Genomic DNA, 25,364 nt, shown 5'->3' on the forward strand with positions numbered 1-25,364 from the left:
TGTACAAAAGAAGATGACTTAAAGATATTCAGTTTTACTCCTAAGTTCCCTCATTTTAGCCTTGATTTGGTCATGATATTCCTGTTTTCACTCATTTGCTGAAGTCTACGATTACATTTAATGAATTCTATTAGATATTATGCAGCAGTATTTTTATCATAATATCCAAGACACTATTCAATATCGCAATATCCAATCTCACACTTACTGACTGGACATTGACAGGACATAGAGAGATGTGGTGATGTGATACTTAGGGAGTAAATTCAAAATCATTAATCATTTTGGTTTTCACTCAGCTACTTTTAACCTATTGACTCACATCATTAAACACTTCAGTTTCTTGTTTGCAATTGAACCTTGATTTTGAGGTCACAATTAGCAAATTGCAACAGATACTGTTGTTGGTTACACTTTAATTTACACTACTTTGTTACATTGGACCTAACTAAATTTAGTACAATGTAATCTGCTTTGTAACAATCTGTAATAACTTGTACCTATGTAGAACGTATACAGTGGAGTGTATTAGTACTTTAGAGGTACCTTTTGTAATAAGACATATGACCTTTAGAGTTAGGGCGTAAAGTGATAGTCTGGAAGTCTATATGTTTTACAAATGTTATAAAACGTGCAAAATCAACCACCTGGTCTTGCATTTTGACGTAAAGTAAGAGATAATATATATTTATAATTGTGTGTAAGGTCCATCCTTCCTGGATCTCAGCAACTAATCCGAGTCTAGTATCCTCCCACGTTGACCAATGAGACGAGCTTTTCCTGTGAACCAGCCTGTCAGGTCCAATCAGGACGGAGGGGGAGGAGCTTGATCGTTTACTTTAGAAAATTCTGTTCCTCCTCTCCTCATTTTGCAAACTAAAAAGGGCTTTGGTTAAAGAGGGGAGGAATTGGATTTACTTCTAAAATTCACTCTATCTCTCCTCACTTTGAAAAACTTACAGACTGTCACTTTAAGGTTACGGTTAGGATCCTAGGAAACTACAAATACATTATTCCATTGTGTATGTAACCTGTAAGTACAAGTTATTACACTGTTACATTTCACATTACATTGTACTAAATGTGGCAGGTACAATGTATCAAGGGTCGTGTAAACTAAAGTGTTACCCAGTTGTTTAGGCAATACACTGTCCTTACTACGAAATATCCTTTATAATGTGACGAAACTGCAATCCTTGTAGTTCAAACCATGTTCTTTAAAATGTTAATTCTTTGATATATTTGACAAAGTTCACTGTAATGTTATCAGATCCTTGATTTTAAGATACAAATATGCTGCCAGTATTGTTACAATGTCGGTTATAATAGCCTTTACTTTTGCCTATTGTTTTGCAGATGAATTCAACGGGCAGTGTCTGGAACTCCCCCGGTTGCAACAGCTCCTCCTCCTCCTCCTCCTCCTCCTCCACCACACAGTTTGTTCCCTCTGACGTTTTCACCGAGGCAAAGGGAGGCAGCGCTCAGCCCGGCACGTCCTGTCCAGAAGATAAACAAACACCAAGCCCGGGACAGTGTTTTCTGACTCATTCAAATCACGCGAACGCCACATCAGCAGACCGTGAATGTGACGCATCCACTTCAACGGCCTCACCTGGAGACCTGGCTTTTGCCCAAAAAGTGGGTACAGTTAATCCAAAACATGCACGTGCTGTGTTGCATTTGCCATTAGCTCATTCTCAAACCAGTGGTTCTCAAACTGAGGAGTAAGGACCAGTGGTGATCAGGAGTATTTTGTATTTGGGTTATGATGAAGTTCTGGTTCCACTGTTTGAATCTACTTTGTTCCTGATTTAGTCCGGGGTTAAACCTGTTAAACTGTTACTCTGTGGAGTAACAGGAAAACTGCCCCAGACGCCTCCGCTGAAGTAGGTCCAGGTTGGAGTGGCTTTGACCCAACCTTTGGGACGGTTCAGTTTAGGCTGTGAAAACATCCCCAACCCACTTCTTTCCTCAATGTAGGAAAGATGCCATATGTAGTAATTACCATATAATTGAACAAAGAAATTACTGAACTTAAAGGGACTATACAGAGTTTAAAAATGTTCCAGCCCCTTTAACATACAAGAACTCCAACACTTGACCAAGAGAGGAGAGGGGAAACTTCCTCAACAAACAACTAAATCCAGTTGACAACCACGAAAACCTTTACTATGATGAAAAACTTCTGACTGAGACATGGTGGATGTGTCTGTATGTTGAGTTCAGTCCTTTTTTGTGCAATTATGTTGATTGTAAATTGACTGAATATCAGAACTAGAATCTGTGGAGACATTTTCTTGCTAATAATAGTGAGGTTGTATGTGTAGTGTCCACCAGTAATATTGGCACCTGCTGGTAAACATATGAAAAGACAGCTTTTTGATGTGTTAAACGTGTATATACTAACATTTACAAAATCACTCTGTAAACAATGGACTAAAGAGACACTTGCAAACAATGCTTAGTTTATTTTACGTTATATTTTTTCTTTTTATTCCTTGTATTTCAAGTTATTTTTGTGTATGCAGTGAGCAGAGTATTTTTGGTACATTTTTTCATTATAAGTTAAAGGGGCAAGTTGGTCAGTTTATACTCACTACTGCCACCTCAGGTCATACGCGTAACTGCAGCTTCTATATTCTCGTGCATGATGGCACTTCGGACCCAAATTAACAACTTTTTGAGTGACAGGATTTTAGAGGCAGTTGTGGTGAACAGGTCTGAGCTCATTCTACACATTAGGACATGTAGGGGGAGGAAAATACTTACTTTTAACATTTTAAAACTCTGTATAGTCCCTTTAAATGGAACATGCATTTTTCCCACAACATTTTCTTCATCTTTACCAGAGGTGCCCATGTACTTTCTGACGGCAATGGAACAGATTGCAAATCATTTGTGTTCTGTGTCTCGGGTTGTGTCTCGTGATGTGAAGTTTGAGAAAGCACTTGGTGTAACACGTGTGAGTCATTGTTTTACTCAAAAGAATACTCTGTTATAACAATGTTGCACGATGTCCTTATCTCTTCACAGTGTGCTGATCTGCAGAGGTTCATCCATCCTTTGCTCCAGCTGCTCCATGGACTGAAGAGCGGTCGCTTTGACAAAGGTGTGTGGTTTGGAGAAATATAGTCAATTACATATCTTTAAACAAACAATATCGCTTTAAGTATCTGCCAGCTAACCTCCTGTTTATGGTACACTTCATTGCAGGTCTGACAAGTTTTCAGCAGAGCGTTGCCATCGACCGTCTGCAAAGGATTCTGGGTATTTTGCAGAAGCCTGACATGGGGTAAGCAAGTAGCAGAGAGCAATTTTACAAGATAGCCTCAAGGTTATTAGAGGCAACAGTGAACAAGTTTTTTTAAAATGACTGATAAGAACCAATAGGAATTTAAACGTTTTAATGTCAGGGAGTATAAAATGTTGTTAATTTATGTGTGAAACTGTCAAACATGTATAATAATTATGAAAAAACCTCTGTAGCCATTAAAGCTATATGCATTAGTTTCTTACTGTCTGATGTATTACTTACAAAATCCTGGCTATGTCTTGATTTTACATTATAAGAAAAACAAGATACTTACAGGATTCTGTTGCTTTCTTGCAGTGAGAAATACCTCCAAAACCTGCTGCAGATCGAGGTGATGCTGAAGACGTGGTTCCCTCGCACCACAAAGACAGATCAGACTGTGACGACTAAACTTTCCCAACACTGGGGTCAAAACCAGCTGCATATCCCAGTCAAGGTTTGTGCCACTTCTGTATAACTCTGTTTTTCAAAAGATTCACTTTCTTGAATTTGATGACGTCAGAATCTCAGATGAGCAGGGGTTGGGGTGGGGTTTCCCACGGGCCAGGTTAAAGGGATATTTCCAGATTTTTGACATAGGGCCTCATTTCCTAGTTATCCAGACTGTTGTTGATTTCTGGAGATATGTTTTTTTTTTATTTAGTCATTATATTTGAAGAGTTTAGTGGTGCTAGGCTAGTGCTAGGCTAGTGCTAGGCTAGTGCTAGGCTAGTGCTAGGCTAGTGCTAGGCTAGTGCTAGGCTAGTGCTAGGCTCCTTTGTGAATACCACGTGTAGTAATGCTGGTCGCAGGTAAACAAACTACTGTAGATCTGATCACCTAGCAGATCACTCCGCCACTGCGTTTACAACCAGGAAGGTGATGCTGCTCAAATATAAGTTATTTTAAATGCAAAATGGTTATATTAAAACAATTATTCAGTCAACACAGACATTTATATAGGTAGTGTGGTGTTATAAGTGATTTGCCTCAGGTGCACTGTGCTTGGGTCAGCTTTTAATGCAGGCTACTAGTTACCATAGACATGCGCTAGCCTAGCACCAGCCTAGCACCACTAAACTCTTCAAATATAAGGACTGCATGAATAAAAAAATAAAAAAAATGTCTCCAGAAATCAACAACATTCAGGATATCTACGAAATAAGGCCCTATGTCAAAAATCCTGAATTATCCCTTAAATGTAAACAGAGTTGTTTATCGTTATACTATACTAGACAGGGCTAGTGTCCAAGTTGAGAATAGCCTTTTCAAATGACGATGGGTGGAACCCCTCCATACAACAGCAGTATAGGACACATAGCCTGCTGATTAGATATTATTTGTTGCTGACGAAGCCACTTATAGTAAGAGGTGAAAAGTCCTCAACCCTAAACCCAGTACAGGTGTTGTTTTTTGCATGGAATTAGATTGGGTTGACAAACTTGCTTCAAATGACAGCTGTGAAGAGTTGCAAAGTTATTAACCATAAACAGTAACAATAACAGTAAATTCTTCCATGTCTACCAATACCTTATTAAACTTTAGAATGTCAATGCAAGCTGTTCCCATGAGTCACATGTGCGTCATTCACCTTAGATCATCTCCTCCATTAACCCTCAGGCTTGGTCTTTATAGCATTAGTTTTGAGACTTGTCTTTTAAACCCTGCATAAAAGTAATGTTATATAATTATAGTCAGCCTTATAGAGCACAACAAATTACTCCTAACGATTATCAAAACAGCTTTTCTTCTGATATTTTGTTGAGGGAGGCTCTGCCAGATTGTTGCGGCCACATTATCTTGATGGAACTGATCCAGTAGCTTGCTCAACAAATCTTTGTTACGTAATTTTTGTTGCCTGTTCCCTCTGTTGTGCTGCTGGGAGTTCTCATATAGATTCTTTTCACCATTATCACCATGGTAAAAGAAATAATATAATACAATACATAATGAGTGCCTTTAGTTTTAGATTTAGACAATTTCTGATGTAAAACCAGTCTTTTAAAGGTTACCATCATATCTTTAGTCATCACTCTCTGGTCCCAGTCAAATCCATGCTGTGGGGCTGCTTTTCATGCTTCTTACTTGGAATACAAACTTGCAGTCTATTATAACCCATCCCCTAACAGGTGCAGTTATGAAGAAATAGTCTGCGGCCATAGCCTCTCAGTGGTCATAATGTTTAGCATAATTGTTCAATAAGACACACATTTATAAAGGAATAGCCTTCAATTTGGCAGCACATTGTGTCAGTAGTATAGTCTAAGATTGTGGACAAGGGACAGCATAAATACAAACAACTAATGGATTACTAATAAGCAGTCATGCACTACCTTCTTACATTTTTCTTTATAACAATAGACCTAATCTTTCTCATTTCAATAAACGTTACTTGTCTCCTATTTCACTGCTCACGCTGCTATGTTGGCTTTTGTTTTTCCATTTGCAGAAGAGAAAGATGATTTGGACAGACCCTAACTGCTCGGGCGCAGTCTCAGCGAAGCATAAACATCTCAAACAAGAAAAACACGCAATTTGTTACGCTGTGACTACAACGGAGGCCGTCTCCACATGTTGCCCCGAACGTGACAAACAGAATGTTCACAAGGCAAGGACTAATAGACGCTGTGAGCCTAGCTATGCAAATGGACATGAGTTTATTGGCATTACTTCATCCTGTAAAGAAGACAAAGTGATGCATTGTGGGGTGTCTCCGCCTTCTCCAGCCACTCAGGACAACTGTGTGTCTTCCAGTACGACTATGGAAGATTCACCTTAGCCAACCCACCACTTGGAGGGGCTACAGTGGGAGGGAGAGAAGGGTAGTGCTTGTTACATAAGCTCACACTGCAGCAGTATGTGACCGCCGCGGGGCAAGACGAGGTGGGGAAACAGACAGCCATTAACCACTGGCTACATCTACAAGGGACTATTTATACCTACGTTATATGGTGGCTGGTCATCAGGTTTTAATTTAATGGACTTTAGTCCATGTGCCGACAGAGGAATGGCTGTTAATAGAATGGATTAAAGTTATGAAAGTGTTCAAATAAGTGGAAACAATCCTAAAATCCTCTCTAAAATATAGTGATTTTGAGAATATAAAAGATTAACATAATGAATGTGCAGTCTGCCAAAAATTGGCCTTGAAAATGAAACACAAGATATTTGGTTAAGTTTTAAAAAGTCTCGACTCTCCAGTATTATTTATTACTGACATGACCAGGGAAAGTATAATTTACTGGTCTCTAAATTAAGATGAAAAGCTCTGCTGGTGAAAGTCCCAGACCTGAGCCAGACATTCACTGCATGTGCAGTGAGGACAGAGTCCAAGAGTTTAATTGTTATGACGCACAGCATTGTGGATGGATAAACCTTTATGGCATATAATGCTGAATATGAGGAAATAACAGTTTTATGTCCCATTTAAAATGGATTCTGGCTTGGGCTGTTTTAAAGTTATCGTTAAAAGTGCTTTGATGTAGATTACAGGGAAGCAATGTGGGTCCTCTGCACATATTTTTATTTGCAATTTACTACATTTCAAAGGTTTTGGACCATTGTTTATAATGTCATATCATTCATGTTGAATGGAGTTTCATTTCTGGTAGTTTTGTTACCAGTTTGCCTTAACTTGACAATCAAGAAAATGAATACATTTACTACAAAACATTTTTGCAAATACAAAGAGCAGGTAATCACGATCATGTGGCTGTTTAATTAAAGTGGTTTTACAATTTTAGAAACTCTAGTATTTTCACTGTTCATTTGACAGCTCGTAGACTTTTGCCTTTGTTTTTGTTTTTTTGTTTCTTAAGGATCTGCTTAATGTACCACAAAACTGTTAAATAATCACAATGTCAATGCACTCATTATGTATTAAAATATTTGACTTATATGTCTTATATGAAACGCTCATGCTTTATTTTATATTGTAGATAACGTGCCTAACCTTATGTAAATCACTTCTGATACACTCTGAAGTTATGCATTCAGGAGTTTTTTGCAGAGGAGCAATACTTTCAAGACACGTGTGCGAGTTACATAACTCGTTTACAATAACTTGTTATTATCCGGTTGTACAAGTCAAAAGCAATTCATCACCCAAACAAATCAAAAGGCACAGACTATTTTCATAATCTAAGTTTGAAAAAGCAATTACTGCCATAATTAATCCTATTCCAACATACACAGTCGTTGTCACCTCACTCTAGTTCTTGTGCTTTTGAAAGGTTTAATGTCGTTCTTGGGAGAAATGTAGTGTATTTCTTGATAAATACATAATTTGTTTAGCTGTATGAGATAATTGCAATAGCAGTATTGAACAAATATTCTTGTGTACATTGTCTTGTCTTTCAATGCGACAGATGGCGCTGTTCTAAACCATATATTTATGTCCACTAGAGGGCGTGCTCTTATTTGTCTTTACATGGTCGTTACGGAAGTCGCGCATCACTCGCATCCACGAGTAAACAGCGCTGGGATCGCTACGTGTTAGCTTCAAATATCGACTAATATTATGATATTGCGTCCAATATAAGTCACAGCTTGACAATCCGAGGTAGACAAGAAAGAATAACAAATATTTTTATGCTTGATATTCGCAAAAATGGAATCGGATCGGCGTAAGGACGTGGTTATATTTGTGCTACGTTAGCCTACTAAGCTAACTGCTAGCTTTCGGGCTTTTTTAGTGAGTCAAAAGTTTATTTTAGTTATCATGGCTGCAGGAGCCTCTTCCAGCAGTTCCCTCGAGTCCACCTTGGACAGAAAGTTTCACAATGTGAGCAACACCATGGACTCGATCCAGGGGCTGTCGACTTGGTGCATCGACAATAAGAAATACCACAGTGCGATTGTGCGCCACTGGCTCAAGCATGTGAAGAAAGGTGAGTCTGCGCTGAACTCTGTCCCGTAGACACAACTCAACAACAAGACACAACTCAGGCGGAAGAGGCTGTGAAATTAACACACTGCTCTAAAGGATCGTCAGACTTTATTGATCAAGTCTGCGTTGTTATTCAAGAAGCTATAATGTTTCTCATCTGTGTGCAGAGAGTAGTATATTTGGAGGAAAATTCAATGCCGTTTTTGCCTCTGTTTCACCTTTCAACACTAGTCTAGTTTTGAAATGTATTATTTACCATTCCGATTTTGCAGCTTTATAGTGAGATCATTTGATTCTAGACACTGAACACTGTCTGTCAAAGAGACACCAGACATTTTCACCAGCCGTACAATCATTTCAACAACAATCTGATATCTGAAGGATGTTCTTGTGACTATCTTATGATTGACTTGTCATGTGACTGGTGGTTGTAAAAGTTGTAATCTTATAATATTGATAGTTTTAAATTTAAACTGCCTACTCAATGTAATACCACTACACTAAAATAACAAAATGACTCATTTCTTTAAACTATGCAATTTAATTGAGGATTTACTGTCACTCAAACTCAGTTCCACCCCTTCTTTGTAGCAACGTTTGTCTTTGATGATTTTCATTTGGACAAATCCTATTGCACTGTTGTGTAATTGTGGACATATCACAAGGTAGCAGGTCTACAGAATATCAGTGGGACATTTTGCTGAAGCTGAATGTTCTTAAGCTTTGATTGTGTCGATATATACACGGCTGTGAGATTTTGTCTTCCATTACTTGCTGTTTGTGTTCAATGATGACGATTTAGTGGCTGCTGCTTTGTTAATATGGTACTGTATTCTTGTTAATATGATACTACATTGTTGAACTGCTGATGGGTTGCTTGGGCTTTGACAAAACATTATGTTTATTTGTACAAACCTGACGAGGCAGCTCCTGCTACTACTTGTTTTCTTAAAGGCAAAGAGGTTGGCCTTTGCTGGTCGGACTAGTGATCAAACAGAGTAGGGTTTAGGGCTGAAACATATATCGTTATCGTATCGAGATATGAACATTCAAGATATTAAAATCGAAAAAGCAAGATATAAACAATGTAGATTCTCGTCAATAAAACTGCACTCTTTTGTATGTTTGTATTTTTCTGAAAAAATGCTTGGTTTTCACCAAATCCGTAGTCACATCGTATCGATATCGAAATATCTGGCATGAATACCGAGATATGACATTTTGTCCATATTATTCAGCCTTAGTTGGGGGTTTGTTTAATTTGCTGTACGATTTTGTGCTTAACTGCATCTGTGTTTTCAAAATGAATTTGTCAGTGTTTTTCCTATACAGCGATGGAATATGAAAATGGAAATTGTGCAGGTTTCTATAACCTCAGTTATATTGACTTGATATATTTGATAGACAAATATAAAGGGTGAGGTTTATTAGCAACATTTTCCAAATAAGACGGTCCTTTTCTGTGAAATGTATTTGGACAGTGAGCTTAGTTATTTTTTTGTTTACAATTACCTCTTAATTTAAGTCAATGAAGTTGTTTGTGATCTGATTCTTCCTCTGTCAACTTTAGTTTTTAATTCTCAAATGTGATGATGGTATTTTTATGTGTCAAGGCCGTTTTTGTCCCAGTGATGCCGTCAGTGAATATTTGTCCAAACTTCACCTTGAGCAGGATGTTATTAATGGAACGGCTTTTGACACATCCCTTACTCTACATCAAAACAAAGACAATCTTCTAGTTCGTAGTTGACAGTTTTGTAATTTACTGAATATGATTCTCGTCTCTAATAGTGTCTTTATGTGTGTTTGACAGCTGCTCCGCCTCACAGACTCAACCTACTGTATCTGGCCAATGATGTCATTCAAAACTGTAAAAGGAAAAACGCTATCGTTTATAGAACGGCTTTTGCTGAAGTTCTGGTTGATGCTTTTCTGCTGATAAAGTAAGTGTTTCATCAGATGTTTTACACCATAGATCATTTACTGCTGTTATGATTCTCAACTGATGAAACCGTGCGTTTGTCAGCTCTGATGGTGATGCCAAGGTGATTAAGTCGGTGGAGAGGATATTGTCGATTTGGGAGGAGCGGAGTGTGTATGAGGGCAATCTGATTTCTGACCTAAGAAACACTTTAGTCAAAGAAGAGTCGCCTCCGGAGACGCCTGTCGAGGAGAAAAGTAAGTTGGACTTCTCAAAGCACCAATGAAAGGCGAACATCCCATTCTACAAAGAATAATAAAATAATAAAAGGTCCAAACTTGTGAGAGGTTGTGAGAAGTAAATACTACTATTAATTTGGTATCTTTATTATTCTACAGCTCCAACTGAATCCAAAGCCGATCTGCGCTCCAGGATTGTAGCTGAATTTGTGGTGAGTAATGATAATGTAGAAATAATGGCCACATTTTCACTTCTGTTGTTGAGCGCGAGTCTGATGCTCGATTTGTTATAGCCTCAAGCCTTTATCGACCAACTGTCCAAGTACAAGAGGTCCCAGGTCGAGGTGGACCTGAAGGAGAAGCAGCTGACCGCCATGAGAGTGGACATCTGCAACACGGAAACACTTAAGAAACTCAAAGGTGAAGTCTTCTTCAGTCCTACTGTGTGCGCCCTATACTGGCCTCTTGATAATCGAGAATGTATCTTGCTTAGTGGCATTGCGTTATTCATGGTTCCAATTGGTAAATCGCTTAAGTGTAATGCATAATAAGTCTGTCTCCATTAGGATTTGTTACGTATAGTCTAAGCTAACCCTGTACTTCAGACCTCAACAAACAAAATGTATGGGGGTCTTGTATTGTAGTGGCTTCAGTCTTCTCTCCGAGCAGAGCTAGCATTATGATTAAACATGTTCCATTCTGTAACTTTATGTTGGCTGCCCTGAGATTAAGAAAAGGATTAAGGTCTGAATCACTGCAGTTCCCTACTGTAGTCAATGATATGCCATTGTTTCACCCCTCCTTAACAGTGAACTTGTTTTGCATCTTTTCAGATAAAGCCGGAGGAAAGAAATTTTCCAGAGACTTTGAGGAAGGAAACACGCAGCTTCAAGAGTTTGTGAAGTTTTATGAAAAACAGAATAAAACATCAGAACCCATCCTGGAAGCACTGAGCAACGCGGACATCTTCTACGAAATGCAGTACAAAGAGGTCAAGATTGTGGCAAATGTAAGTGTACAATTGTAACTTCTTTCTTTGTTATATGTTTGAGACTTAGGTGTGTGTAGTTATAATCATTAAGAACCTAATCAGGAGATATTTGGGAGAAAAGGAGACAAAGTGAGGTCTTCTGGCGCAAGTATTAATGGATATGATGAGAATGAGTTGAGTACCTTAAATGTGCAAAAAGCTTTGAATGGCTTTGTCCTCTCATACTACACAGTGACTTGTAACTTGTCCGTTGTCATATTAGTTTCTTTCAAATATGATCCTGTTTCATGATTAACGCAAGGTTCCCGCAGGGCCTGGAAAAGTCTTAAAAAGTCTTGAATTTGATTTTGTGAATATAAGACCCTTTCTTAAAAATCTTAAACTGGACATATAAACCATGTTTTTAATGTTGTTCCCTCGTCACAATATTCACACAGTTTCGAGTAATCCCCGGACAAAGCTGTTAAATTTAGCTGTTTCTTTTTCTACGGTGTCAGTGCCTCGTACTGTACTTCTTGATTACAGCTCCATCATTCGTTCGAACCCAAAAACTGTCCTCCACACTTGTTAAGCTCATAATCCAACATTATCGATTCTTAGCCGTCGTGTGCTCGAAATGTGTTTATCACGCACTGCTGGAGCTGCTAACGCCTAGCCTGGCCTTAGCCATCCGTAAACTCCGGTCAAGTATAATTTCCCTACATGTACGTCTGGGTTTGATCTCAGTGGCCGCGTTACATCGGTTGAGTTTCAACCTACCGTTCAGCGAGCGGGGGAGGCGGGGCTTGTAGGTGACGTCAAGCATTTGCGCCGCATTTGCTGGTTGTAGTTTGGCAATGGCAGCGGATACGAAAGTAATGGAAGCTCTTCAATCCGTCCTGGCTCAGCTCACAAATATCCAGAAATTAAAATTTATGCCTTGGAATGTGCAAGGAATGCCCCCAAAAGTTATGATAGAGTTATGATTGAGTTATGATTGAATTATGATTGAGTTATGATTGAGTTATGATGGAGTTATGATGGAGTTATGATGGAGTTATGATGGAGTTATGATGGAGTTATGATGGAGTTATGATGGAGTTATGATGGAGCTATGATGGAGCGATGATGGAGCGATGATGGAGCGATGATGGAGCGATGATGGAGCGATGATGGAGCTATGATGGAGCTATGATGGAGCTATGATGGAGTTATGATAGAGTTATGATAGAGTTATGATAGAGTTATGATAGAGTTATGATTGAGTTATGATTGAGTTATGATTGAGTTATGATTGAGTTATGATTGAGTTATGATTGAGTTATGATTGAGTTATGATTGAGTTATGATTGAGTTATGATAGAGTTATGATAGAGTTATGATGGAGTTATGATGGAGTTATGATGGAGTTATGATGGAGTTATGATGGAGCGATGATGGAGGGATGATAGAGCGATGACAGCTGCTTCACTCACTCGGGCGCATTACATACGTCACGACCAAACACTAGCGAAAATCAGATCCAATCGTTTCAAAAGAGTTCACCCCTCCCACCTGATAACCGAGCTCAATTGTGAAAGTCCAGACCCTTGTACGAAATGCAATGAGTGGGTCTGGTAAAACCAGGCTAAACCACGCCCAAAAATAAGTTATTTTTTAAGAATTATAGATATTTTTTAAGAAATATGCCAGCAGGAGGAGCCCCAATCAAGAGTTTCACCAGGTCTTTCATTTCACTCTTACTATTTAATTCTTACAGAGACATATTTTCAAATTATAAAACAATATCAAAGCTGAGACTCACAAAAGAAGGTTTATATGGCTATTTTTAGGCTCCATATTGACATGTCCACTTTAAATTAGCTGTATGATTCGTGTCGACCCGTGCATCACTACTGCTACTACTCAAATTGTGTTTATTACGGCACTATTGATTTGTTAGCATAGTGCCCTTATCTTTTTGTTTGAGATATTTACTGTCTGCAGAGGGCGCTCCAGCCAACACTTTCCTCTGTCATCCCCAGGCGTACCAGACCTTTGCCAACCGAGTGAACCACCTGAAGCGTAAGTTGGACAGTCTGAAGGCCACCCTGCCCAGCCTGGACGACTCGCCCCTCCCCTCACCCTCCGCAGACGCCCCCTCACCCACGGGCTCAGAGTCGCCCTTCCACAGCCTGCCTCTGGCCCACCCCGACCCGGACCTGGACGGTTCCGCGCTGGATGACGACGCAGAACCTCCAGCGCCCAGCCCCCTGTCCTCCCCCGGGGCGTCCCCAAAACACGAGACCATCGGAGCCAGCGACAATCGAGAGGTGGAGGATATGGAGCTCTCAGATGAGGAGATGGACAGTGGCGGCATCATAGGTGAGCATTTAAACACAGTATGAACAAGTCACTGCTTTGTGCTTTGTCTCTAATGGCTGCAATCATTTGCTCAAAGAAATACAGGGCTGAACGATTTATCACTTTATTACAAATCAGGAGTAAACGGTCTTTTGTAGCTCCCATTTCACCCCTCAGTGGAAAAGCTAACAGTGCACCTCTGGGTCCCTAGATGTAGCAAAAAAAATTATATATACCGGTATACATCTTTAGATCCCAGTTTTGATGCCTGTTGGTCCAGGCACAGCAATAAAGGATGTTACTTGGTTGTTTCAATATATCACAAGTTATATTTAGTCTGGGGACCACCAATTCATTTTCTCGTAGGAGAGGTGTGGTTTACGATTGTCCATAGCCGTTTATTGGCCGCTACGAATGTCTATCATATGTGTCTGCACGTAGCCATAGCCAATTGTATCATCGTATCAGATGACATATGACGTACCCGCTGTAAACTTTCGAGCTAAACTATTTAGAACACGATCTGAAGCTTAATCGAAAGATGGAGTCGCTGCTGTCATGTTGGATTTGTAAATAAACTTTTAAAAGATTTTTTTAAATCCGTAAACAAACTACAAGCTTCTGTATTTCGAATAGCTCATCATCGTCTTGCCGGCCCTCCTCGTTCTGTGATTGGTCCCCAAATCCATGCGAACATTTCAGCCATGGTCCCCAGGCCGCTGTGAAGTTCGAAATGATTCGAGTGCACACCGCAGCACGGGTATTTCCAGTCTAGTAAATTTCTTCCCCCACGCTGTGTTTCAACCAACGTAGGGGGGATTTTCTGTTGTTGTTTTTTTTTTCCTTTTTGAATCGATACAGTAACAATTACACCTGATTTAAAATATAAAAAAACAACATCTTCAGAAATGTTGGCCCTCAAAATGCAGGAAATTGTGTTTTAAATTTCGAAATTACACTTCAGCCTGCCCCTACGCTGTGATAAAATCCTGGTGATAACCCTGTTACCAAGTGTCGTTCAAATACCAAAAGTACCATTTAACGGCACCAAGCCCCACTCACGATCCTCTTTTGGGTCCCAACACACCAGTTGAGAACCACTAGTTTATAAGATGGTTTTATTGGCCAATAAAAAAACTTATTGGTTTGTAAAGTACAGAAACATTTTGATCACACTGTGAAAAACGACAACAAAAGAGGCAATATTGATTTTTGGCAAACCATAGAAGTACAAGGACATTCAGTGCATAAATTCCCTCATCCACAAGGTTTGCAGCAGGTCAGATTATTGGTGTTGGACTAACTAGATTATTGGAGTATGTGGTAACAAAATGTTACTTGTAAATGTACAATCCAATAATGCAACTCATTTAATTGAGCATTTCATCGAGTGCAGCCTCAAACAACTGTGATCTACTGTCCAGTTCAGTGATAGAGGGAATTGTGCAAACTATTAAAATAAAAAACAATTCAAAGCAATTGGACCGGCGTCATTTTTGAAGTTTTCTCTCTGTGTCTGTCACTGTGATTCATTCACTCATGCCACTTCCATCTTCTGTAATAGTTGAGGAGCAGACAGCGTTGCCCGCTCAGACAGAGGTGTCCTGCCCCGCCCCCGAAAGCTCTGAGTCATCACTCGTCCCGCCACAGACCGTCCCGGAGGTCGCCCCCGCCGCTGCCCCCCTCGCTGCTCCCCCCGCGGCGGCCGTGGAAGGTGTTGACCTGGGTAAAATTGGCTCTTTCCTCAACAGTTTGAGCTCAGTCATAAAGAACACAGGTGAGTGCGGCCGGTGCTTTCTCTCTAGAAGGGTAGCTGTGGATAAAGACGTACTGAGGCCGTGGGTTAAATAAACATCCTCTACTTTTACATAAAACTGATGCTTAGAGGATGCTTTTAGTGTGTTCACCCTGGTGGTGTTGGAAAGATATTTGTATATGTTTTCCAGCTTAGTTCATCCCCTTATTTGTCCTATTATAGGCCTGGAGGCTTTAACCTCTTACTGAACCAAGCGCATTTTCTCCAGTTTGGCTTTACCCAAATCTGAAAGCTTCTTGATTGGAGAGCAACAGTGTAATGTCTCGTTTGAAAACTAAGGCCTACAAAACTGATCTGAACTTTTATGTCGCATTGTCGCCGGGTTTTGGTCACATATTTGAAGCGGTTTTGTCATGTGTTCGACATGTTTTTGTTGCTGTTGTCACTCTTTTCTCACTTTTTTGTTGTTGTTGCTTTTCTGGCTTTTGTTGCTTCTTTTGTCACTTTTTTGTGGCTTTTTCCATCACTTTTTTCTTTGCTTTTATGTCGCGTTTTCATCATGTTTTTTGTTGTTACTTTGACGCTTTTTTCCCAGACGCTTTTAGATTTGTGTAATGCCAAACTGGAGAAAATGTCCTCGGTTCAGGTGGGGGTTAAGAGGTCGGGTGTAACCTTTTAATGTAATCAATCAAGAATGTCTGGGGTATAGAAATCAGGAATTACTTCTGCACACGTTTATGATTTGGAAGCGGGAGGTACCATTTGACGTTGTGAAACACCACTTCTTTTCTGAATACGGGATGGATTGTTATAAATTCACTGTTACCATGGAAATCCGCCATGTTTGTGGGTAACTGGCAAATATAAAAAGTGGAGAATAAAGCTGTGGAACAACTCCATTAGCTGCTGGTCACTGCTGGTAAATCCATTTAACACACTGTAGAGCCCAAATGTTTTAAATGTACATTTACTTGTTTACCATAATAAATCCTTTCCGTAGTCCCTCTGTGGGTAATACAAGTGTTAATGGGATGATTGGGGGGGTCTTTCATCTCACCCTGGTGTCTCTGGCCAGGAAAGCACAAATGAAACTTCGCCTGCACCGGGTAGGAGGCCCCAATACTTACTAATAGAATCAACGGGCAAAGCTAGCTGCCGTCTAGCGCCACTTAAACAGTATTTACATTACATTTTATCTCCATTGTGTAATTTGTAGCTGGTTCTTTAGACTTCTTAGCCCAACACTATTACGAACTACTACTAGCTAGAAGACGACTCTCGGAGAGATAGGACAGAGACCAACAGTTGCTTTTAAATGATACTGGTGTTATTAATTATTTACAGTGGACATAAAACAAATACACATTTGGACAAAACATGGACAGGAATGGCCATTCAAATAGATGTACAATATCCCTCTCTCCCTTTGTCATTTCTGTCAGCGTAGTATTTACTCTCATGGACCGCGACAGCTGCGACACCTGCAATGGCACTCATGGCCTCTAGAGGCATGAGTTACTAAGTACTGCTTTAATGTGATCAATAACTCATAACCTTCTACAATGTCCATTAGTTTATTATGGAAAATCCCATAATGCTTTGCGATATGACATCACAATCCCGAACTCTATACAGCGGGATTGTGAGGTTAAAACCGCTTAGATCTTGGATTCCTGGGGTGTTCCTTACTAACAACTAATGAAGATTTAAAAGGCTATTTTTAGTTATTGTTGTGTCCAAATGCTCTTAAGTGATCACTGTGTTGTCCCACTGCTTTTTCTCTACTTTTTTTTGTAATATTAGCTTTTAACCCCCTTACGTGGCGGATTTCTATGGTAACACAGAATTTATAGCGTCCAGTAACCAGTAAAACTAATACAAACTACTGTAATCTCTTATTGATGTCTCTAACTGTGGCACATGGTCAAATAGAAAAACATGTGAGTGTATTGAAAAAGCATGAATAAGTCGTAAAATAGGGCCTTGATACACAGAAGTGAGATCAGCTGAGCTAACTGTGCTCATCTCTCTGGGACAGGACCATCAAAGGACCCCGGTAATCCCTCGCCCACAGGCTCAGCTGCGGACACCGCCTCAACCGCCATCGCCGTTCTGCAGGACTCCAACTCTCTGACCAAGCTCCTCGCTAAAGTGGACATGAGCGCGTCGGACCTTCTGGGCGCGCTCACCAAAGTCCAGGCGCAAGGAGGTCTAGAGGGTGAGAAACTGCATTCAAAGTTATTGACAGTCTGGCTAAAACTTAAACAAAAACAGTGATTACAAGACTGAGGGGGTCATTTACCAAGTGTTTGTGTTCGACATAGTAGATTTCTGGCCCTATTTCTGTAATACTTTTTACATTTGAGGCTGCCCACAAAGAATAGCATGTGTTATTGTTTGCTTGCACTTGCTATTTAGCTCCTCTTTTGCTAAATGGCTAAAGATTAAAACTAAATAAAATGTTCATATTAGCCCCGCTCAGTGCAGCTCCGGTTATTGAGGCCGTATGGAGTCAAACTATCGCTGTATTTGGATTATGTCTTTACCAGCATTTCTTCATGTACATACATTTAAAGGGATATTTCAGGATTTTTGACATAGGGCCTCATTTCCTATTCTATCGACACAGACATTTATATCGTTAGTCTGGCGTTATAAGTGATTTGCCTCAGATGCACTGTGGAGCGGGTCAGACTGTTTTTAATGCAGGCTAGCTGATGCCATAGAAATGCGCTAGCCTTGCACTAGCCTAGCACCACGAAACTCTTCAAACATAAGAAATGCATGAATTACAAAACACACTGGATAACTAGGAAATGAGACCCTATGTCAAAATCCTTTAATTGCTATTGCGTCAAACTCCGTGAAGTCGTGGCCATGTGAGGGCCCAGCACACAAAACTGTACTCAATATGAGTCACAGTTTTTTCTTAAAATTTCTTTATTTGCATTTTTAAAAAATTCACACAGGCAGGATTTGAGGACAATATATTGGTCTGAAAAAAATTGTAATAAAAAATGTCCCCACCACTCAAGTCTCCTATCCTGTCTCTAACCCCTTCACTGAACCCTCCCCCCCAGCTCCGTTCCCACCCATGATCCCACCCCCCATCTGCTAGGGGCCTGAAAGAAAGGAAAACCTGTAAAGCAAGAAGAGTCAAGAGAAAAGGAAGAAAGAGAAGAAGCAGTAGAAAATAAGTTTAAAAAGAAAAAGATTGGAAGAAAAGAGAAGAAAAGGACAGTAGAAGAGAAAAGAGTAAAGGAGTAAAATAAAGGAATGAGCAAAAAAAGATATAATAGAGTTAAAAACAGAAATGCACTCACACATACATACCGTGAAGAAGGGAAGGAAAGGAGGGGAAAAGATAATAATGATTAAAAAAAAGTAGAAAAATAAAAAATAAAATAAAATAAAGTCACAGTTTTTAAGAAAACCGCACTGAACGCGTGCCTAAGATGTTAAAGGAACAGGCCATTGTTTTTCCATACTGAAATATGTTCTTACCTGAGTTTAAACGAGTTGATGTGTAACTGTCTGGTCTTCATGTGTGCGCTCAAACATGTTGTTAGCATTTAGCCTCTCCTCCTCTCTTCTATGGGGCCAAACGGGGGTGAAGTTTGAAGCGACCAAGCTCTTCCACGTTTTCCCTATTTAAATACGGTTACATGAGTAGTTACACGATCCAAGTATAGTCACACAAAATGTCGATTTTACTAAAAAAAAGGGGTACTATGTTGTAAGGCGTAACAACACCTTAGGAGCACTTAGACGCACGCACAGTAAAGACAAAGTGCTCCCAAGGTATTTATTACGCCTTACAACATAGTACCCCTTTTTTTCCACTTAGAAATTCGACATGTTTAATTTTGTGTAACTGTGCTTGGATCGTGTAAACGCTCACTTTATCGTATAAAGGGGGACCATTTATTTGACACACACAGAGTATTGTTTTTCTTCTTGAATTAAGGTTTATTTCAGTGTCAAACATAATTGTAGGTAGGTGGCTGTAAATGTGTAGCTTTGTATTATTTTTAACCTCGATCTGAATCGTTTAATTTTCTCTCCGCAGGTATTTCTTCACTTCTTAACAGCCCGCCAGTCCGTCTGTCCGACTCTCCTGCTTCAGGCAAGAAACCTCCCTCTCTGTCATCCGCGTCACAGACGGTCTCATCCTCTGCACCAATGATTTCGGTCACGCCAGACATATCTCCCTACGAAAGCCCCTCTCAGCCAGAGCCCGCCACCTCTGCCCCGACAGAAACAGATCCCACAACAGTTTCTGATAGTTTAGAGTCCAAAATCCACAACTTCCTCCAGGGAAATCCAGCCTTCAGCGCATTTGATTTGGACTTGGCAACTCCGGCAAATGCAGCAAGTCCCGCTCAAGAAGGGACACCGGTGCGGGACGAGGGGGGGAGCACGCCTACACAAGACGAGGTCATGGACAAAACTGTGGTAGCACTTATGCACAATGAGACATCTATTGAAGAGACGGTTCGCAATATTCTACAGAAACCTCCCATTGCCGAGAATGGCAGACCGTATCAGCCCTACCCTTACGCGGAGCAAAATGCCTCCCATTCAGTAAATACAGCACCAGTTGCAAATTACCAACAGGTTTTGGCACAAATCGGAGACCTACCCCCCGGCACTGCGAAAAACATAACAAACATTGTGGAGAAAATCAATGAAAGTGGCTGGTTTAATGCCATTTACCCAGAAGGCAGCTCTCAGCAAAGTTTAAATGTGCCTTCGGGCCCATTCGAAAGCAGTCAGCCTGGACAGTACCAATCTGAGCAGAGGCCACCAGAGGGCGCTGGCATGTCTACTGCTGCATATGGAAACGCTCTACCTCCCCACCCTGGGTTCCCTCTACGTCCCGACTACTACAATCCATCGTCCTGTTTAGCGAGCGGTGGCCCAGAATTCCAGCCAGCGCCCCTGGAGGAGCCGGGATCAGGCGTTAGCAGTTTACTCAGTGGAGTTATAGTCCACGACCATCAGCACAAGTCAGTTTATCAATCGGACGAGCCTCGTGCCCCCGAATATTTCGACGAGAGGCGCTACCACGAAGATGAAATGTACCGTCATGAACCTTATCGAGAAGAGCATTACAGTGGCCCGCCCGGTTATGGACCCAGGCTGAGAGGGCGCTTAACTCCTCCCCTTTCACCCCAAGATAATGAATATTACGATTATCAGCACGGGGCAACCCCCCAAGCCAGAAGGCCACCCCTTCCGCACCACCCCAATATGAGACCCAGAGGGACGGGGCCGCCCATGAGACCACATCCACCAGGGCATTACCAGCGGGGGCATCCCAGGCCCCCGTTCCCAGGTGCTCGAGGTCCAGAGCCCTGGTTAAGAGGCAAAAGGCCTGGGCCAAGGAGAAGAGGAGGCCCAAACTTCCCCCCCAAAAGACCCTTTCCAGCACGCCGCTGAGCAGCAAAGTCTGAAGACGGCACACCAGAGATCAAGCCGATCTGAAGCGAAGACCGAAGAGTAAAGAGAAAATGAGGTGGATATATAAATATAATTCACACTTTGTGTTTCAGTTCAGTCTAAACATGTGATTCCGTTTAAATCAGGCTGAGTGAGTGCATGGAGTGAGTGAGCGCATGTTCAGCGTGAGCCTTCAGTCCGGTCCAAATGATTTCGTAAAGTTAATTTTGATAAAGTTACAACAGAATGTAGTTCATGCAGTATTTCTGCTGTTGTTTAGTTTTTAGTGACTCCTTCATCCGTAAGCTGTAGTCTGCGTCACATTATCAATTTAAAAAGGAAGCCTTTGGGCTGATTGTTTGTTATATAAAAGTTTTTTCGTGGATTAATTTGGCGAAATATTTTTTAATTTCTCAAGTGAATGTAATATTTGTAAAGCTATGCTTTATATATCAGTGCGTAAATCTTTTCGGCGAATTTTCCCGTCTCGTTGAGGTTTTTGAAGGAGTGCGACTCCAGAGAAAGGGGTGGGTTATTTTTGCAGCCTCCGGAGAAGAAGTGCGTTCTGGATGAAGATTTTCATCTTCAGTTACATTTTACATTGTATTCACAAATAAAATCTGAGTTTGAAAACCTGTCTGTTTTATTTCTGTGAACCGTGGACATTGTCCTGAAATCATCCAACCAAACCCACACCACAACGCGCCAAAACATGCCACTCAAACCTGAGCCTGTTCAAAAAGTCAAAACTGAAGTACAGTTTTGTCACTGAACAATTGAGCACAGCCATTGAGACGATCTAAAAACCATTTACCACCAGACCATTTGCATGAACCAAACACTGAACTCAAACTCAAGGCCGCTTTGTTTATCAATTCAGAAAGTTTACCGATATGACACTTTAATGCTTGTCACATTTCTGTGTCAAGGCACTTTTGTCATTAGTTTTTCTGCGTTTCCTCAAGTGACTCAGAGATTTCCTTACTTTGAGAGGTCTCCAGGTCTTCAGAGCTGTGGGTTTTAAATGCTCACTCCTCTGTCTCCTCTGTGTCGCTGGTGCTGTTAACCACAGCCAGTGTTTGTGACACTAAATTTAAGTGTCCTTGAGAGGCTCCTGCTCCGTTTTGGCTCAGGACACTGAGGGCAGCTGAATTTAGCCCTCAGACAGAGGCTTCAGTATCAGGACAGTTTAATGAAGACAAAACAGCCTTTTTAGTTTTCACAAAAGCATCACGTCACAGCTGATATCTAAACTGCGGCGGTGAGAGGCAGCACGACTGTTCTCTCATTATTAGGTTCTTATTCTGGGATGAACGACTTTCTATGTATTGTAGTTGGTCAGTGAGACGCGTAACCATAGCAAATCCTCCTGACAGATTCAAACAACATAACATCTTGAAGTAGAAGATCAAAGTATTTTAGTTTCCTCCCTCCTTTAAGTTGCGGCTCTTAACATTTTGGAACATAGTCAGTGCAGAAGTTCACACATCAATCCCTTCAATACAGCCCTATCCTGTAACAGAAGACATATTTGATGTGAAGCAAATGCTACTGGACAAAAAAAAAAGACTTGTCAAAAGCTTGGAAATGATTAATCGGCTTTTCTTTATTTTAAGCGCTATTTACGTTGTATGATTCTCATTGAAGACATTCGACTATGAATGGGATTATGTAGGAAACAAGGGTGAAATTACTCAAAATCTGTTTGTTTTTTTCAAATTCTTCAAAATGACCACCTTTTATTCTTGGCATTTTCAACAGTCCTGAGAAGTGGAAACCATTTCTGTGACCACTTAGTGAAGCTCATTGAGAAAAACATCAAAAGTGCAGAGCAGTAATCAAAGCAAAATGCAGCTATTTTGAAGAATTTTCTTTAAAGTTAATAATTCCATATGTGATCATTCGTAAATGAATGGCTTTAGAGAGAATCTAAGATGTAAACAGTCTGGAAATTAAAGCAAAAACAATCCAGGGGCGACGGTGGCGCAGATGGTAGAGAGGGTCGTCTCGTGATCGGAAGGTCGGGGGTTCGATTCCCACCTCCTGAAAGTGTACACTGTCGTTGTGTCCTTGGGCAAGACACTTCACCCACATTGCCCCCAGTGTCTGCGTACATTGGTGTATGAATGGGTGAGTGGATCCTTGCTGTAAAGCGCTTTGAGTGCCTAATGTAGGTGGAAAAGCGCTATATAAGTTGAGACCATTTACCATCCATAAAGTGTTTCTGAACTTTTGACGGGTACTGTGTATATATATTATATTCACCACAGATTGATAGAAAACAATCACCCCTGGCTACCGATGACTAGCTCAGCGAAGTTATAAATTCACATCACAATTTTTTTATATAACTTAAAACAAAATTCTAATTTAAATTTAAAGGTAACTTTAAAAAAAAAAATCATGTTATTGAACCAGAGTTATTGATAGGTGATAAGTATCATTTTAAAACCTGAACCTCAGACACCAAGTTTCCTCACCAGTAAAACAGAAGATAAGTAGATTTTGACATGGAGCAATTAAAAAGGGAAAGATTTGATTGGAACGTTTTGATCTAGGATTTTTATTAGGTCTGTACCATTGCATATTTGTTTATTTTTTTTACAAACATTTTTTTGCTCCATGACTTCATTTGCTATGGAACTCACCTAGACATCTGCGAGCGTGCAAATGTAGACCACCCCTTAAATGATTAGTAACTACATAATTTTTGTCCCCTGTTGAAATGTATTCTTTAGTAAACTCTACAACAGTGTTTCTCAAACTAGTTCAGGTCTCACTGTGGGTATGAGGGCTGTGTTAGATAATACTAAAGACTCCTCTGCCGATCATTGTTCAATTTAGAGACAAACTTTAATTTTCTTCTCTTTTTGGTCCGTCTTTTATTTCAAAGTCCTTAGTAAGTTTAAAGCTTAGACCTGCTCTCGATGTGGTTTAGCCCTATAGTTTATGGCCTGTCATTTTAGTTTTAAATCTAGTCCTCTACAAAAGTATCCCTAAGAAGTCAAAACTCTTCCGTCGTCCTAAATAAGCCTGCTATTTTTTTATTTATTTGTTTATTTTGGTTTTACAATTGCTTGTATTTCATCCGGTGTGCCCTCATTTACAGTTTTCCCTCTGTGTTTTCAATATTAATGCTGATAAAGAGTTGTTTTTGTTGCCTGTTTTTGAATGTCACCCGTGCTAACCCGCTCCTCCTCTACCTGTGTGTGTCTCTCCTCAGGGACCGCCGCAGCTTTGATGTCTGAGATTCGACTGAGGTTTTTTCTTTTTTTTTTCATTCGCGTGTGCGTTTGTCGGAGCTCCTCTTTGAATCCCGCCGTGATTTCCCTGTGAAAAAAAACACCCCTCTGATGTCTACCACAGCGGCCAGTAAAAGTACGTTTCAGAGCCTGCAAAAACGAGCCTCGGGGCATCAATACAATCAATACAGTGTCCAAATATTGTGCATTATTAACCGGTGTGCGTGTCTGTTTTTGCAGATTGGCCGGTTTTGAGGATTAACGAGCTTCAGAGACCGACCTGTGTGAGTATGATACTTAATCAAATACTTATTGTCATTTTCTTTCGTAACTCACTTGCCTTGACTGTCTCATACACTTTGAGGTATTCAATGCAAGTGTTTTATAAGGTTTGTATTGTTCTCTTTCAACAATAAACTGTTCTGATAATAAGGCACGTTGTCTGTTGTCTTTATCTTCTTTGCTTTGTTTTCTGTTTCCTAAATAAGCCCATGATTTTGAATGTAGGAGTGTCTGGCAGCCTGGTTGTGTGGAACATTGCACTAAGCCTGACTACTACGTTATTAAACCAAGACTAAATAAACACAAATAAGTCCGTAGCTTAAGGTTTTGGTCACTGTGGGTTATAAACAATGTTCATGTCACTTCATGCTGTAGCTGTAGGCAAAGTCAGGCCCGGGGGCCAAATCCGGCCCTCCAGCACACAACCTCTGGCCCCCAACATGATTTTGAGATATATTGTTGTGCAAATAAGAGATCAAATACCTGTTAAAGTAGTCAGAAAATGCGAGAAATAGTGTCAGTGTTTTAATGTGCTGTCAGAACATCCCGCTTGGTCATATATAATGATAAACAGTGATTCTCTGCTGGAGGGTCGGGACTGAAAAGTGGGTCATGGAACCATTTTCAGTGGGTCGCGAGCAGAGCCGTGGGAAGATATTTTAGCTATTTTCTGCACATATGCGCTTTTTCTGCATATATTTCCTATTTATTAATATTGCCTGCTGTTCCCAAACTATCCACCAGGGGGTCCTGCAGCCCCCTCAGCACCCTGGGTTCCCACGGCCTTGGTCGCGAGTCTATAGGGAACTTTTATTCAATATTTTCCATCTGAAACGGCATGGAAGCCCTAACTGTGTCTGTTAAAATGAATGTTATTGGGTTGTTTTGATCATAATTTCAGTCTTAATGGGATTTCTACTGCTTGTTCAACAATATTTTATACGATATATGACAAATTACAGTTTTATTTGGGTCCTCTTGTCGTCCGA

General features: G+C 40.5%; 2 protein-coding genes across 3 annotated transcripts; both read left to right on the plus strand.

Moving 5' to 3' along the window:
* Nucleotides 1-1,356: 1,356 nt before the first annotated feature.
* ciarta (circadian associated repressor of transcription a) lies at nucleotides 1,357-6,483 on the plus strand (the record flags this gene model as incomplete). Its single annotated transcript, XM_079571026.1, has 5 exons — nucleotides 1,357-1,638; nucleotides 3,034-3,109; nucleotides 3,214-3,292; nucleotides 3,611-3,749; nucleotides 5,742-6,483. The coding sequence occupies 5 exons, from the start codon at nucleotides 1,357-1,359 to the stop codon at nucleotides 6,069-6,071; spliced, it is 906 nt and encodes a 301-aa protein (XP_079427152.1). The 3' UTR covers nucleotides 6,072-6,483.
* Nucleotides 6,484-7,761: 1,278 nt separating this feature from the next.
* On the plus strand, nucleotides 7,762-24,227 carry rprd2a (regulation of nuclear pre-mRNA domain containing 2a). 2 transcript variants are annotated; one of them, XR_013793581.1, is made up of 11 exons: nucleotides 7,762-8,181; nucleotides 9,994-10,123; nucleotides 10,207-10,358; nucleotides 10,500-10,552; nucleotides 10,634-10,760; nucleotides 11,174-11,349; nucleotides 13,335-13,674; nucleotides 15,218-15,430; nucleotides 17,448-17,627; nucleotides 19,479-20,927; nucleotides 24,075-24,227. XR_013793581.1 is itself a non-coding variant. In XM_079570701.1 (10 exons), exons 1-10 carry the CDS (start codon nucleotides 8,013-8,015, stop codon nucleotides 20,849-20,851), a joined length of 2,913 nt encoding a protein of 970 aa, XP_079426827.1. In that variant the 5' UTR covers nucleotides 7,762-8,012; the 3' UTR covers nucleotides 20,852-21,476. The 2 variants fall into 2 exon arrangements, 1 of the variants encoding a protein (XP_079426827.1); XM_079570701.1 differs by lacking the exon at nucleotides 24,075-24,227 and having other exon boundaries at nucleotides 19,479-21,476.
* Nucleotides 24,228-25,364: the final 1,137 nt, after the last annotated feature.

Source organism: Gobius niger (assembly GCF_951799975.1).
Source record: "Gobius niger genome assembly, chromosome: 14".
NCBI lineage: Eukaryota > Metazoa > Chordata > Actinopteri > Gobiiformes > Gobiidae > Gobius > Gobius niger.

Coding starts and splice junctions, on each gene's coding strand:
- rprd2a (XM_079570701.1), top strand. CDS start 8,013: ATGGCTGCAGGAGCCTCTTCCAGCAGTTCCCTCGAGTCCACCTTGGAC. Junction 10,761..11,173: donor AACACTTAAGAAACTCAAAG/GTGAAGTCTTCT, acceptor GCATCTTTTCAG/ATAAAGCCGGAGGAAAGAAA. Junction 17,628..19,478: donor GGCGCAAGGAGGTCTAGAGG/GTGAGAAACTGC, acceptor TTCTCTCCGCAG/GTATTTCTTCACTTCTTAAC.